This window comes from Chrysochloris asiatica, unplaced genomic scaffold (genome assembly GCF_000296735.1).
Source record: "Chrysochloris asiatica unplaced genomic scaffold, ChrAsi1.0 scaffold00303, whole genome shotgun sequence".
Taxonomy (NCBI): domain Eukaryota; kingdom Metazoa; phylum Chordata; class Mammalia; order Afrosoricida; family Chrysochloridae; genus Chrysochloris; species Chrysochloris asiatica.
The window spans coordinates 339,022-355,308 of NW_006408821.1; the positions used below are offsets into that span (position 1 = coordinate 339,022).

A 16,287-nucleotide genomic window follows, 5' to 3' on the forward strand; every position below is an offset into this window, starting at 1 on the left:
CTAGGGAAAAGAGAAGTGTAACATACTTAATACTTAGATGGGTGTGTATTTTGGTATTTCTATGCTTTCTGATTGCCTCCAGGAGATGGGCTTCCCTTTTCACTCTTCTTCCTAAGAAGTTTCAAGATGCAACTGTTGGTCATTGTGACATAACTCAGGATTTAATTTTCAGCGTATTTCCTTTTCAGTCTTCCTGCCCCACTCCACAATCCCCATTCAGGCCCTTTTCCTAGTGATAAACAGTTCAGGGCCGGCTGGGGCCATTTTGCACTGCCGTTTGGCTTTAAGTGGAAACTGTTATTTTACATTTCAAGGAGATCTGTGAGCATGTGTAGTAGAAACCTCTGGGAGTGGGGGTGGGGTGTCCACTAGCTCAGGCACCCCCTCTAGTCACCAGAATGGAGGTATGCAGACATTGAGAGCCCAATGAACAGATACAAAAAGAAAAAGAATGTCCACACCTTTATCTCTGCAATTCTGTCAGGCATCCGTAGCTGCTCTGATCTTTCCCCCACTTGGTCTCTCTCAAGATGGTGCTCCAGGAGCAGCTGAGTGTCATGAATTAGAAAGCAATGGATTTCTTGCTTCTGCTACAAATCCCCCTAGCTGTAAGCCTTCCAAGCTTCTAAATATTCCTTTCTATGTGGTTCAGGATTCAGGCACCATCCTCTGAGCCTGCTTAGTCTGATATTCTGTGTTGTTGCTGATGGAGCTCCTCACTGCACTTCTACCCAATCCACCATCTTATTTGTTCTCTAAATGATGATATATTCTTGAGTGTTTTGGTATACATCCCTCCCTACTCCCTCACCCCCTCAAAAAAACAACAACAAAGGGAATAAAGGCAAATACTGTTGAATAATGATGCACAGAGGGGATTATAATCATTACAATGAAACAATGAATGTAAAACTAATGTTCTCCCATGTAAACTATCTGGACCACACCTTGTCTGGACTTTTGTCATTAGTGTACAATGTGCAAAACCTATTCTTGAGATGATCTCAAATTTCAGATGGAATATAGTCAAGATCATATTTTGGCTCTTATGGACTTGTTTTCATTTCTTCAGCTTCATCTTGAACTTGCTATTGAGCAATTGATGGTCTGCCACACAGTCAGCCCTGGCCTTGTTCTGATTGATGAAATTGAGCTCCATCATTTTTTCCACAGATGTAGTAAGTTTGATTTCTATATATTGCATCTGGTATGGTACACATTGCTGTGATGTTGAAAGAAGGTATTTACAATTAAATATAAAAAGTTCATGGAAAAATTCCATTATCTTTTAATTCCATTTTTCCATGAACTTTTGAAGCTCTCTAATATATATTAAGAATATCTCTGAGGTTTTCATTTCTATCTATTTGGGGCTGAGGAATCAGTATTTTTAAGGAAATGTAGAGTATTAGAATCATATTCAACCGGTGCTACCTTTATAAAATGAAATGGTTATATTATGTATTTTTTGCTTCCTTATAATGTTTTTACAAAAGGCAGGCACATGTTGATTTTGAGCTAGCAAAAAGACAACATCAGGAAAACACAAATAATCAAAGCTTTACAAAGTTTATTTCTCATAATAAAATGTAGCACAGAATAATTCCATTAGACAAAAGCTTCTACTACAGGTTTTTTATTTCTATCTAGAAAATTTGAATGACTCTTCTGATCTAATAAATTGCTAAAACAAGATTTCAATGAAACGTAGTGAGGTATTTTTAGAATGAGTACAATTTTAGGGCACTAGAGATTGTGTAGAGGGAACATTTAATTGAAGTCCAAGAAATTAATACTCCATTTATAAAGAACCGTATGTATTCAACTTAAGATAGTGCATGAGAATATGTACACACACAACTTGCTATATTCTATATTTTCCAGTAAATTGTTTTCATTCTCATAAGACCATGAAATTATATGATACATTGTTTAATTCTGGTATCCAGGTGAGTGACTTGGAAATTAGTATCAGGAGAAAACAAGCAATTTTCTTTATAAATGAGCTCTTAATTTTGAAAATATAAATTACCAAGATACAGAACAGTAGTTTTCCATTTCATTTCATGCATTATCTGGATATTTCTTCAGCCTATCACTTCTCCCTTCTATCTTGGGTTCTTTGCCTAAAATTGCAGATAAAAAAGCTTACTTAACTAAAGAACCAATATCAAAGAGTCAAAGTAGTTCTTAATTCTTTTTTTTTCAATATAGGTTGATTTTCTTATTTATGCATGCAACGTTGGAAATGTTTCATAAATGTTCATTAAATAATGAATATTCAATTGATTTATAATTTTTATTTTATCTTGACTATATAATCAATTCCTAATCAATGTTTTTGCCCACCAATTTTTAAAAGATTTTTGTCATAACTTAATTTCAGTTATTTACCCTACTAAATTTTGAAATGGTATATAATTGAAAATCCTGTTTGAAGTTAGGAAAGATGAATTGAGGAAACATCTTGGACAATTCTGGTTCTATCTCTTGCCTTCTAATGTTAGAATGCTGAATGTTGGCTTGCATCAACACAGATCAAAGAAAATCTCATTATTTTAGAAAATTTCTTTTGTAAATTCCTTTCTCTAATTTCTCAGATTTAAACCCTTAGTTGCTTTACAATTTCTATTTCTTAGCACAAGGCAAATTAGATCTAAGAGCTCCAACATTTCCAGGTATGCCTAAATCCAGCTGTAAATTCAAACTCCTGAGACAATTCTAAATTTAAATCTTTAGCATTGTTTCTCAATAAGCACTTTAACATTTGTGTAACTTCTGTGAAAATTCTATTTCCACTGTTTTATGCTCTTTCAGCTTATGCATCCACCATCTTTCTGCATTTGAAAGAAAAACATTATGTAGAAGATGGTCTGATTATTTGAAGGCTCTGTCCCTCTAATTCCCTCTAATGTATCATTTTTATAACAAAGGAATCTTCAGAGAGTTTGACTGATTTGTTTCCAATTACAAAGCAAATTGAACCAGTTCAGTTACAGAGCAGTAGTAACCTGGTTGTCTGTTTCTGAAAGCACTGACATTTTGCACTAATTACCTATTCGGGATTATTTCCATCTATATTTTTTCTCTACTGGCTTTGATTCTGAGGGTGACCCCAAGTCAAGGAGCTGTATTTTGATAGCAGCAGCATGAACACCTAAACCCCAAGAGAAAACACATCTTTCTAGCCGGAGAACAAGGAAAAGGAGAGCTATGTAGTCTAAAGAAAGTGGGAGGGAATGGAATTCGGTGTTTTTGGTATGTGAAAGTGTTTTTTATCTTTTAGTTATTTAGCATCAAAAGAATTGTAACCATATTTTAAGAAGAACTTGGACTTTTGAATGTGCCCTTTTAGTTAGTGAGATTTACCAGGTCATCAAATAAGGCTGTTTCTCTCATAATCTGTAGGACATATTGGGTTGGCTAGCTGTGAAATCCAAACAAATTGGAAATATTTTATTAAATCTCCTGTTGATTAGATTTGACAAAAATTACCATGTGTACCAGAGATTGTGTCAAATGATCAAAAGAAACTACCACATCTAACTTGTCCAGTGCTGCAAAAGACTAGGCTGCAGAAACAGCCAATTTTAAGATTTGTAAGCCCTGACAGATGTATAAGGTTCTGTGCTTAATATTTTGCTATCACCACTTTTGGTCATTTGCTCATTCAAGCAAATCTATGTTGGAAGAAGTACGGTTAAGATGCTCTGTAGAAGCATGGATGGCAAAGTCTTCCCTCATATACTTTGGACATGTTATGAGGAGGGACCATTCCCTGAAGAACATCGTACTTGGTAAAGTCAAGAGTGAGCAAAAAGGAGGAAGATCCTCACTGAGATGGATTGACACAGTGACAGCAACAGTGGGCTCAAACATAGCAATGATTGTGAGGATGGTGCAGGGTCAGGGAGTTTTTCATTCTATTATACATTGGGTCACTATGAGTTGAACAGCACACAACAACAACAATATCACCATTTTGAAATGCTTAGCAATTCTGAACAAAAAGCCCACAAATTCTGTAGTTGTACCTAACTAATATCTTCATTTGTAGTTCCTCACCACCGATTCAATCATTTTCTTGCTCTCTGACTTCTCCCTTTATATTGGAGTAAAGCTTCTCTCTCTTAAGTTATTTGCTGTATATTAGCTAATTCTCATGAGCTCTCCTTAACCTTCTTCTAGTTTAACCTTTCTGGAGCATTTGTATTGATGACAGACAATTCTTTTAAATTCCCTGTTTGGTATCCATAATTAACATAATGCTATCTCTGAACTTGTTTGTTAAAGGCAAGTGGGATGATAAAAGAAAATTTCTAGTCACAATATGCCATAGGGCTACAATGGGCCTATACTCTATAATTCAGGATATAGAAGTGCTCATTTCTTTTCACAGAATCAGTGACAAAATGATTTCTAAATGGATAAAAGTCTAAACTTCAGTTCCCACCTGGCTGGTATTACAAATATTATGCAGAGGTTTTTGGTTTTTTTTATTGTCTTGTTTTACTGAATACAGCAATGACATGAACATACCAATGTTTTCATCAGTTGAGTATATAAATGGTCTTAAATTTCCTCGTGTCTCCTTCACAAAATAATCAATGACACTGAAAAGGTTTGGGAGTGTCACCTATACAAAAAAAGAAAGAAGATTCAGAGTTACCTATATAATGAGAAAGTGAGAGGAAGCACAACTGAAATTTAATGAAAATTACTTTATTTCCTGACCTCGAGATAAGTGTGTCAACATCTCACTTAAATGGCTTACTGAATGATTATGAGTTTTAAATTGTGTCCCCTCCAAAAGAATATATTGAAGACTTAAACCTCATGCCCATGAATGTGATCAGATTTAGAAATAAAGATTTCCTTTTGTTATATTAATGAGGTCATACCAGAGTAGAGTGGATCCTAAATTTAATTCCTTCTGAGTGGTATCTTATGAAGGGGAGTCCTGATGTGGCACTGTATGATATAACTCTATACTGCTATCTTCAAGACTGGCAATTCAAATCCACCAGTTGCTCCTCAAAAACTCTAGGCAGGATCATTATGAGTTAGAACCAACTGGGTGGCACTCAACAACAACAGATAATTTAAATATTATGGTTTTACCTACTTGTGATGGTTAACTTTATATATTAATTTTACAAAAAGTACAGGTGGTGCAATGGTTAAGTGCTCAAATGCTAATGGAAAAGTCAGCAATTTTAACCCACCAAACACTTCTTGGGAGAAAGGACCTTGCAATCTGCTACCCAGCCTAAGAAACCCTACAAGTCAATTCTATTCTGTTACATGGAGCCACTATAAGTCAGAATGAACTAATAACACCACATGTTTTGTAACTAGGGTTCCAATTCATACATGCATGAGTTTATACCAAACAAAATGTATTTAAACAAGTCTGCGATCAGTAGTGCTTCAGACAGTATTCTCTGTAATAATACCCTTGTCTTAGTCCTGGTGTAGTAGTGTAGGATGAGCACTGGACTGCCCACTGATTTCACCCTCATATTTGATTGACAGCTTTGCTGGGTGTATGATTCTTGATTGGCAGTTTTTTTCTTTCAGAGTTATATATATATATATATATATATATATATATATATCCCCATTGCCTTCTTGTCTTCATGGTTTCTGTTGAGAGATCACAGCTTAATCGGATTGGTTTTCCTTTGTAGGTGTCACTTCTTTTTTCCCTAGCTGCTTTCAAGATTCTTTCTTTGTCTTTGCTTTTAGAGAGCTTGATATGAGATGTCTTGGTGATTTTCTTTTGGGGTCTATACTGCCTGGGATTAGTTCAGCTTCTTGGATGCTTATCTTCTTATCCTTATGATGTTAGGAAAATTTTCTTCCAGCAAGTATTTGACTATCTTTTCTGTAGTTTCCTTTGTTTCTTCCTGCTCTAGAATTCCAATCAGTCTCAGGTAGTTCCTCTTCATGTTATCCCACATGAATCTTACACTTTCTGGAGCTATGGTGGGTAGATGACCCCCTGAAAATATTGCCTTGAAATCATCTTTAATCTTTAAGCAAAAAATATTCTCTGAATTTATTTTAAAACTGAGCAAAGGTTTAGTTGTTTAAAAAACTAGCGGGAAAAAAGAAGGACTGCTAGAACATTTAGTTCTTTTAAGAACTGTCTGTCTGAGATCAAATTGACTACAGCAACTCAAAAGATAGAACTCTTTGAGAGCAGTGAGTTTATGTTAATGGAGAAGGAACAGCTCAGGGAAGGTATGTGAAAGTGATTGCACAACTCAAAGACTGTAATTAGTCTCACTAAACTGTATATCTAGAAACTGTTGATTGATGTATGTTTTACTATGATATTCTCAATACTAACAAAATTAATGAGATCTAGGAAAACCTAAGTTTTTTCTTCATTAAGCAATTATATTGATAAGTATTTGAAGAGAAATAATAATTGGAAGCAGATCATCTTTTATTTTGCTTCATCTTCCTTTTCTTATATCTCACTTCACAGTCTGGATATCTACTCCCTTTTATACCACCAGCACTGGGCTCCTATGTAACAGATCTGTTTCTGCACCTATTTTCTTTTTAATTCTGTAAGGTAGATTTGGCAGGAGCCAGTAGAAAGCTAATCAACGACAATGAATTATCTACTTACAGGTTTTTCCAGTTCAATAGTGTAGTTTTTCCCTATGCCCATCACTTTGTAGTGCTTGATTCTTGGCATGCTAAAAATGAAACAAATAGTTAATCTCAATTTAATTGTCTATGAGATCAATGCCAAAATGAGTACAAAATATCACCTATAGAACAAAACTATGTCCCCATGACCACTTTGGCATAAAAGTTGTTTTTTTTTCTGGTTTTGTTTTGTTTTAAACTTGCTTTGCAATTCCTATGTTGTTGTTGTTGTAAAGTGCCTTTGAGTCAGTTCTAACCTATAGCGACCCTGTATAGGGTTTCCAAGGAGCAGCTGGTGAGCTTGAACTGCTGAACTTGTAGTTCAAATGACTTTTCAGTCTGGTGTATTACCCCACACCAGGACTCCTATTCCTATGTGTGTTGTTGTTGTTAAGTGCCGTCAAGTCAGTTCCAACCCATAGTGACCCTATATAGGGTCTCTGAGGAGTAGCTGGTGAACTTGAACTGCCAACCTTGCAGTTCAAATGGTATTCCTATGTAGCCATGTACAAATCAAATATATGTTCTTTATATTAAAAGAGAGTGAAAATGTAAGTTTGAGGACTAAGGTGCACCTGACCTAAGCCATGGTGCTCCTTCAATCACTTAATATGAATGTGAAAGTTGGACAATGAATAAGGAAGATTATAGTAGAATTGATGCATCTGAATGATCATGTTAGAAAAGAATATTGAAAATATCATGCACTACCAGAAAAACAAACAGATATATGTCAGAAGAAGTATAGTCAGAATGCTCCTTAGAAGCCATTATAGCAAGACTTCGTCTCTCATACTTCAGAAAAGTTATTAGGAGGAGTCAGTTCCTGGAGAAGGATATCAGGCTTAATAAAGTGGAGAGTCCACAAAAAAGAAGATCCCCAAGGAGATGGACTGACACAGTAATGAAACAACAATTTTGAGGATGGTTCAGGACCAGGCAGTATTTCACTCTACAAGTCTACTTGAAGGCAGCTGATTGCAACCTATTAAAAGAGACTGAGAATAATTAATTAGTATAAGAAAATGACTTTCTACTTTACTTATCACTAGTGCAGTTAAAAATCCCTCAACGGCTATTCTTCATACTATATATTACCATGGATATCTGCTACCTTTCAGGGCCGATTTTAGAGATATGAAAAATCCTAAGAGTTAGGCACTAAATAAATGTGTTGTTATTGTTGGTAAGTGCTGTCGAGTCAGTTCCGACTCATAGCGACCCTGTATAGAGTTTTCAAGGAGCAGATGGTGAGTTTGAACCATTGACCTTGTGGTTCAAACCGACCTTTCAGTCCAGTGCTTTATCCCACAGCACCATACCAGGTGTAAGTGTAAATATAAGTACAGTAGAGATGAACCAAAGAGGATTGATGCATTTGATTTATGTTGTTGACAAAGAACATTGAATATACTATAGACTGCCAGAAGAAGGAACAAATCTGTCTTGGAAGAAGTATTGCCAGAATAATCCTTAGATGGAAGGATAGCAAGAGTTCATTTTATGAACAATAATACATTTATATATCAGGAGGAACAAGTCCCTCCAGGACATCATGCTTGGTAAAGTCGAGGGTCAGTAAAACAGAGGAAGACCCTCAGTGAAGTGGACTGATGTAATGCCTGCAACAATGGACTAAAACACAGCAATGATTGTCAGGATGGTAGAGGATTGGGCAGTGTTTCATTCTCTCACATAGTGTAATCATGAAGATGGCACAGGATGGGGCATTTTATTTTTATTTTTTCTGTTAGGTTGCCATGATTTGGAGCTGACTTAATGTCAGCTAAACCAGCATTAGTCAAAACATGTGGCATTTTATTATGAACTGTTTGAGAACAAGAAACACATTCTATTTATCTTTGTTTTTCAGAATTAGGCAAAGAGTAAATATTTATAAAATTGAATTTTAAAAACATTAAGAACCCATTTTGTAGTGCTATCTGATAGAAACAAACTGAATTCATGCCAGTTCACTTTGAACAATATGTTTGCCTTGAAATCCCTTAATCCAGATAGCAAGAGTATTAAGACCAAAACTTTTTCTTACTTTGAAAAATTAACATTTGTCATGCTGTCATTTGCCTGAAAGACAAACTAATTCTACAGCTACCTAAAACAAAATTGTCTATCAGGTTAAACTTGTCTAACAGGGCCTTTCCACCTTTTAGGTGCCTTTGAATTGGTTCCAACTCATAGCAACTCTGTGTACAACAGACTGAAGCACTGCCCAGTCCTCCACCATCCTCACAGTCATTTATGTTTTAGTTCATTGTTGTAGGCATTATGTCAATACATTTTATTGAGGGTATTCCCCTTTTTTCCACATTTCTCTAGGGCTGCACTACATAAAATCATTTATTTAGAGGATTCGCTCATTATCCAATAAAATCTCCAAATCTATTCACACTTTGACATCACAGTGCAAAATAGCTAGTAAAATGATCTCAATGATTTATTCTATAGTTTCACTCTATGAACATAGGATAATATTTAACCCTTCACCTAGAGAAGCTGGGTTTTAGGAAGAAAAATGTAGCATCAATATTGGAAGAAGACTCATTAACAACCTGCGATGTGCAGAGGATACAACCTTGCTTGCTGAAATTGAAGAGGACTTAAAATACTTACTGATGAAGATCAAAGATCACAGCCTTCGGTATGGGTTGCATCTCAACGTAAAGAAAACAAAAATCCACACCACTGGACCAATAAACAAGATTCTTATCAACAGAGAAAAGATTGAAGTTGTCAAGGACTTCATTCTTCTTGGATCAACTATCAACACTCATGGAAGTAGCAGCCAAGAAATCAAATGACGTATTGCATTAGGCAAATCTGCTGCACAAGAACTTTTTAAAGAGTTGAAGAGCAAAGATGTCAGCTTCAAGACTAAGGTGTGGCTGACCTAAGCCATGGTATTTCCAATAACCTCATATGCATGTGAAAGCTAGACAGTGAATAAGCAAGACCATAGAAGAATTGATGTGTTTTATAGTGTTGGAAGTTGTTGTTGTTACGTGCTGTGGAGTCAGTTCTGACTCATAGCAATCCTGTACAGGGTTTCCGAGGCTGTAAACCTTTACAGGAGCAGAAAGCCTCATCTTTCTCCCATGGAACAGCTGGTAGTTTTGAACTGCTGACCATGCGGTTCGCAGAAGAGAATATTGAAAATACCATGGGCTGCCAAAAGAACAAACAGATCTGTGTTGGAAGAAGTGCAGCCAGAGTGCTCCTTGGAGGCCAAGATGGCCAAACTTCATCACTCATACTTTGGACATATTGTCAGGAGGGACCAGTCATTGGAGAAGAATATCATGTTTGGTAGGGTGGAGGCTCAGCGAAAAATAGGAAGACCCCAGCGAGATGGACTGACAAAGTGGCAGCATCAATGGGCTGAAGCGTGGCAACAATTGGGAGGCTGGCCCAGGACTGGGCAGTGTTTCATTCTGTTGTGCACAGGGTCACTATGAGTTGGCACTGACTTTATGGCACCTAACAACAACAACAACTCCCTTTTTTAAAAAAAGTATTTCTTAATTAGAAACCATGAGGAATCACTTACAAACTAGTAGAGGAAACATTTTTGAACAGAGGAAGTCTTGCAAGTATCCAATTTCAGGGTGGTTCACTTAATCTTTATGCTCTACCGTAACCAGTGGCTCTTTGATAGAAAGATAAGCTCTCTGTTCCAGTAAACGTTTACACACCAATGACTAAAGCCAATGATGATGAAATGGAAGAATTCTACCAACTCTTTAAGTCTGATATTGATCAAGCATGCAAACAAAATTTATAGATAATCACTGGTGATTAGAATGCAAAGGTTGAAAACAAAGAGGAAGGATCAGTAGTTGGAAAATCTGGTCTTGGTGATAAAAAAAGATGCTAGAGACTGCATGATAGCATTTTATAAGACCAATGATTTATTCATTGAAAATACTTTTTTTAAAAAACAACATAAAAGATGACTATACACCTGGACCTTACCAGATGGAATATACAGAAATCAAATTGATAACATCTGTGATAAGAGATGGTGGAAAAGTCCCATATCATCAGTGAAAACAAGGCCAGGAGCAGACTGGAAAAGAACATTAATTGCTCATATGCACATTCAGGCTGAAGCTAAAAAAATTAAAACAAGTCCATGAGAACAAAAATTTGACCTTAAAGACATCCCACATGAATTTAGAGATCATTTCAAGAACAGATTCGATGCATTAGTCACTAATAACTGAAGACTAGAAAAGTTGTGGGATAACATACATGAAGAAAGCAAAAGATCATTAAGAAGATGAAAAAGAGTGAATGTCAGTAGAAAGTCTGAAACTTGCTCTCCAGCATAGAGATCCTAAAGCAAATGGAAGAAATGAGGAGGTACAAGAGCTAAGCATAAAATTTCAAAGGGCAGCTCAAGAAGACAAAGTCAAGTATTATAATAAAATGTGCAAAGACCTGCAGTTAGAAACCAAAAGGGAAGACCACACTCAGCATTTCTCAAACTGAGAGAACTGAAGACAAAATTAAAGCCTTGACTTGCAATATTGAAGGATTCTATGAGCAAAATACTGAAGCAGAAAACATTAAAAGAAGATGGAAGGAATATACAGAGTCACAGTTACAAAAATAAATAGACAATGTTCAACTATTTCAAGAGGTATAATATGATCATGAGTCAATGTTACTGAAGGAAGAACCTCAAGGTTCACTGAAAGCATTGGCAAAAAACAAAGCCCTAGGAGTGGGTGGAATACAAATAGAAATCTTTCAATCAACTGTTGCAACACTATAGGCACTCCTTCATATATGCTAAGAAATTTGGATAAGAGATACATATTTATGCCCAATCCAAAGAGGGATGGAAATCATCAGACAATACCATTAATACTACATGCAAGTAAGATTTTGCTAATGATCATTTAAAACATCTGCAGCACTACATTGACAGGAATTGCTAGAAGTTCAAGCTGGATTCAGATGGGGCCATGGAATGAGGGATATCATTGCTGACATCAGATGGATCTTGACTGAAAAAAAACCCAAGGTGGAAAACAAATTCCATTGAAGTAACTTAGGCTTGGATTCTTATTTTTGATCTTATGTTTTTCTTTGATATTTTGTGATTCCAAAGTCATAAAGGAGCAAGAAAAAACAAGATTGATAAAATTTGCTATATATTTTTATGATTATGACCTCAAAAGAAGATAGGCACTAGGCTGCTCACCGAAAGATCGGCTGTTCAAATTCATCAAGCACTGTTTGGAAACCCTATACAGAGTCATTATGAATTTAAACTGACTTGATAGCACGTAACAAAAGCAATTTATATACATACACATACACACATGCATATATACACATACATAGCCATGACTATGATTACAAGTTCTACTCTTAGCTTCTGATGCAAATTTTTGAGAAGGAATTTACTTTGGGTAAATATTTCTACTGCTTTTTCAGCTAATGGCATTCCATAGTGGATTCACTACTACTTTGCCACCTGGTAATAAAAAAAAAAGAAAAAGAAAAACTAAACAGGAAGTTTATGCTAAGAATAGCTGATGAAATCCCATAAAATGTCAATTTAGCATTGAATGACTTTTATTTCTTCTTAAGAATACAGTTTTCCATTCCATAGCTGATTTGTTAACAGATGGAGATCATTTTACTTTCAAGTACTGCTTTGTAAACCAACTTGTCCCTTTCAGGTTATGCTTTACCAGACACACTCATCAGACTTGTATAGCTAGAAATTTCTCCTACAAATTTGGAAGAATATATTGATCTTGTGTGTGGCACAGATTCTACCTAGTAGTCTACATTTCTCCCTAATTCTTTACAGTAAATTTTACAATCTAATGAGCAAACATTCTGATTCGCTCTACAATTGCTAGCCTTTAAACAGAAGATAGTAAATTCGATACTCTAAGAGATGTATTTTGAGGCATTAGAGAACACATGTAACAATCCTTAATATCAGAAATATCTAGCTCAAAAGGAAAAAAAAAATGTGCAATCACAAATAACATGTTCTTAGCTACTTCCAGATATAACCTATTCCTTAATGCTTAAATAAAGCACATACTGACTCCAGTGTACAATATTTTAGGTTTTCCATTCTACCTCACAAGTCTACCTTACTTGCCCTCCTAGGGGCATGATTATCATTTCCCTTAAAAATATATAATTATTTGACCATCAGCTATACAAAAGAATGAATTTCTAAAGGAATTCATATTGGAAGTGAGCTTACTAACATTCAAATTTCACAACTTTAGTATGAATACCTTTGCTAGATTCTTTCTCATGGGTAAATAGAACTTAAATACAAATACTTAGAAGTGAAAACCACAAAGTTAAATTCATATCCTAAATACAGAAACTCATTGTGTTTGATTAAAAAACCCCCGTACACACACACAAAACCCACAACCACAGCAGAAAATGCAGTATTTCTTCTAGCTCAATTGTATAGAAAATGCAATGCAAAAGTTGAACTTATTTGTTGTTGTTGTTGTTAGGTGCCATTGAGTCGGTACTGACCCATAGTGAACCTATGTACAGCAGAACAAAACACTGCCCGAACCTGGGCCAACCTCACTACTGTTGCCATGCTTGAGTCCATCGATTAGATGATCTTAAAAGGAAAGATCAGGCTACTATTGTCAAGGAAAACTCAGCCTTTAAAGAGCCACAAACCCATTGCCACCTAGTTAATTCCAACTCTGTATAGGATTTTGGAAGTTGCAAATCATTTATGAGAGCAGAAAGCCCCATCTATCTCCCAAAGAGTGACTAGTGGCTTTGAACTGCAGATCTTGCAGTTAGCAGTCTAGTGTTTATCCTATGGTTCTACCAGGGTTCCTTTAAAGAGCCATTAGATCTTGAGATTTTATTTTTTCATGCAGAATAGGGTTCTCATGTAAGCAGGTAAAATACTTAATCTGATCAAGAAAGGAATAACTTGAAAGAAAAAAAAATCATCAGTCTGTGTAATCTAATTTCACTTTCAAGTAGATTTTTTTCTTTTAAAATATCTGCTAGGTAAAATTTATTCCCCTTGTTTTTAAAGTAGGAGTAGAGAGTTAGACATTCTGTATCTTATGCAACACTCCAATTAATTTCCTAAATCCTGCACAGGACAAGTTTCTTGACCAGGATATCATGTACAGAAAAATTCACTTTTCTGCCAGGAGTTTTTCCAAAGTCACTGACAATAATGGCAGTGATAATTTTTATTTATTTTGAATTTGTCAAGATAACCATTTAAGTTATAAATTGTAGAAATTGTAAATTAATTACATATTATGTTCTTCCATAGTAATTAGAAATCTTTTCATTCCAAATGTTAGTTTGTAAAAAAGCATAAAATAAATAAATAAATAAATAAAACCACAAGACTAAGTTGAAACAGACATTCTTTGCATAAAAATACTCTTTGAGGGGCAGATTTACCATCTAACATTCTTGTTATCTGTTCAGTTCACATGCCTGGTGTATAAAGACAAGCCTCTGTTTATACAAAGTAACTGACAATGAATAAAGCTTATTGTGCCATGGATCATTCTAGCAATGTAGCTACTATGTCATAGTTTTAATTGTGTCCTACAAGTTATATAATTCAAAAATGGATGCAACAGTACATTGATGTAACTGCCAGAGGTTCAAGCCTGATTCAGATGAGGACATGGAATGAGGGATATAATTGCTGACGTCAGACAAAAATTGACTGAAAGCAGAGAATGCCAGGAAAATGTTTACCTGTGCTTATTGACTACACAAAGGCTTTCAATTGTGTGGTTCATGACAAGCTATGAACAACATTACAGAGAATGAGTATTCCTGAATATTTAATTGTGCTCATGAGGAAAGTGTACATAGACCAAGAGGTAATATAGTTCAAGCCAAACAAGGGAACACCAAATGGTTTAAAATTAGGAAAGATATGCATCACGTTGTATTCTCTCACCACATTTATTTGTATGTTAAGCAAATAATTCAAAAAGCTGGATTATATGAAGAAAAATGTGGCATCAGGGTTGGAGGAAGACTCATTAACAATCTGCAATATGTAGAGGATACAACCTAAATGAAGAGGACTTAAAATACTTACTGATGAAGATCAAAAACCACAGTCTTTAGTATGTGTTGCACCTCAATGTAAAGAAGACAAAAATCCTCACCACTGACCAACAAACAACATGCATATGAATGGAGAAAAGAATGAAGTTGTCAAAGACTTCAGTTTGCTTGAATCAACCATCGACACTCATGGAAGCAGCATTCAAGAAACTAAACAATGAGAAGTGGGGCTTGATGACAGATAAGGTAGAAGTGCAGCGAAGATCTTCATAAGCAATAATACAGAATACCATTCAAGATGGCTTCAGGAGAGAGCTCTTGAACCACATTTATAGGAAAGTTTGAAGGCTTGTAGCTAGTAGAACTTGTAGCGGGAGCAAGAAATCTCAGACTTTTGAATCTGCCGGGCTCAGTGGCCTGTAGCCGACAACTTGGACAAGACCAAATGGCAAGATCAAGCAGGGGAGCAAGAAGACCTGCCTGCAGGAACTTTCAGAGACAAAGGTGGACAATAATCTTTGTTTGGTTTGGTTTTGCCCTGATTTTTTTTTTGGGGTATCTGTTCATTGACCTTTCACTGTCTGCACACCTCCATTCTGGTGACTAGAGGGAGTGCCTGAGAGAGTGGACACCCCTACCCCACCACTGGAGGGTTCTTCTGCCAGGCATGTGCACAGATCCTCTCAGTGGTCAAAGGTCCAGTCCCCTCTTAAAACCAACTCAGCAGTGCAAAATGGCCACAGCTGGCTCTGAACTGTTTATTAATAGGGAAAAGGCCAGGACAGGGGGTGTGGAGTGGGAGAGAGTCTAAAAACAAAGCAGGTAGAAAATTAAATCCTGAGGTACAGTGTAACAATCAACAGTGGTATCTTGAATTTTATCAGGTGGCCTTGAAGGCAAGAAGCTGAAAGAGGACATTAAAGTCATACTCATATTAGGCTACAGATTTTTTCCCCCTTCTCTTTCTCCTCTCTCTTTCCTATGATTATAGACTACAATATCCAATCTGTTTTACTGGATTTTTTTTTTCCCCCCACTGTTTCTGTTTAGTTTTTTTTTGTTGTTGTTCACCATTTTACCTTTAGGGGGCTCTTTTTCTTCCGATATTACACAAGACGAGACAGCAATTGCTGCCATATAGTCAAGCTACAATCACACCCTATAAAACCCCACAATGCAGGCAAGAACTAATACCAAACAGTGATGCCAGGGATGGAGGCAGAAATTATGATGTGGGGAGATGGAGTGGCTGGAGGCTTTGGACTCGGAGAGGGAGAGGAGCGGTATGCAGATGACTGGGGGGCAGGCTTGCGGGGTATACCCTTTGGTTGGTGGATGATGCATGGAAGGGATTGTAACCATAGCAAGGAAACAATATATGACAGGATCAATATGAAGCTGATGTCCTCCCATGTAAACTATCACATAATTCACAATTGTTGTTGTTAAGTGCCGTCGAGTCGGTTCCGACCCATAGCGACCCTGTACAGGGTTTCCGAGGGTGTAAATCCTTACGGGAGTAGAAAGCCTCATCTT

General features: G+C 36.2%; 1 protein-coding gene across 1 annotated transcript in view; it reads right to left on the reverse strand.

Annotated features, from left to right (window-relative positions):
* Positions 1-2,064: 2,064 nt before the first annotated feature.
* Positions 2,065-16,287, reverse strand: part of STAP1 (signal transducing adaptor family member 1) — a 63,505-nt gene continuing 49,282 nt past the window's right edge. The window contains exons 7-9 of the mRNA XM_006874817.1: positions 6,644-6,713; positions 4,540-4,636; positions 2,065-2,126 (exon numbers count right to left, since the gene is read on the reverse strand). Coding sequence (XP_006874879.1) covers positions 2,065-2,126; positions 4,540-4,636; positions 6,644-6,713 — 229 coding nt within the window. The remainder of the gene's footprint in view (positions 2,127-4,539; positions 4,637-6,643; positions 6,714-16,287) is intronic.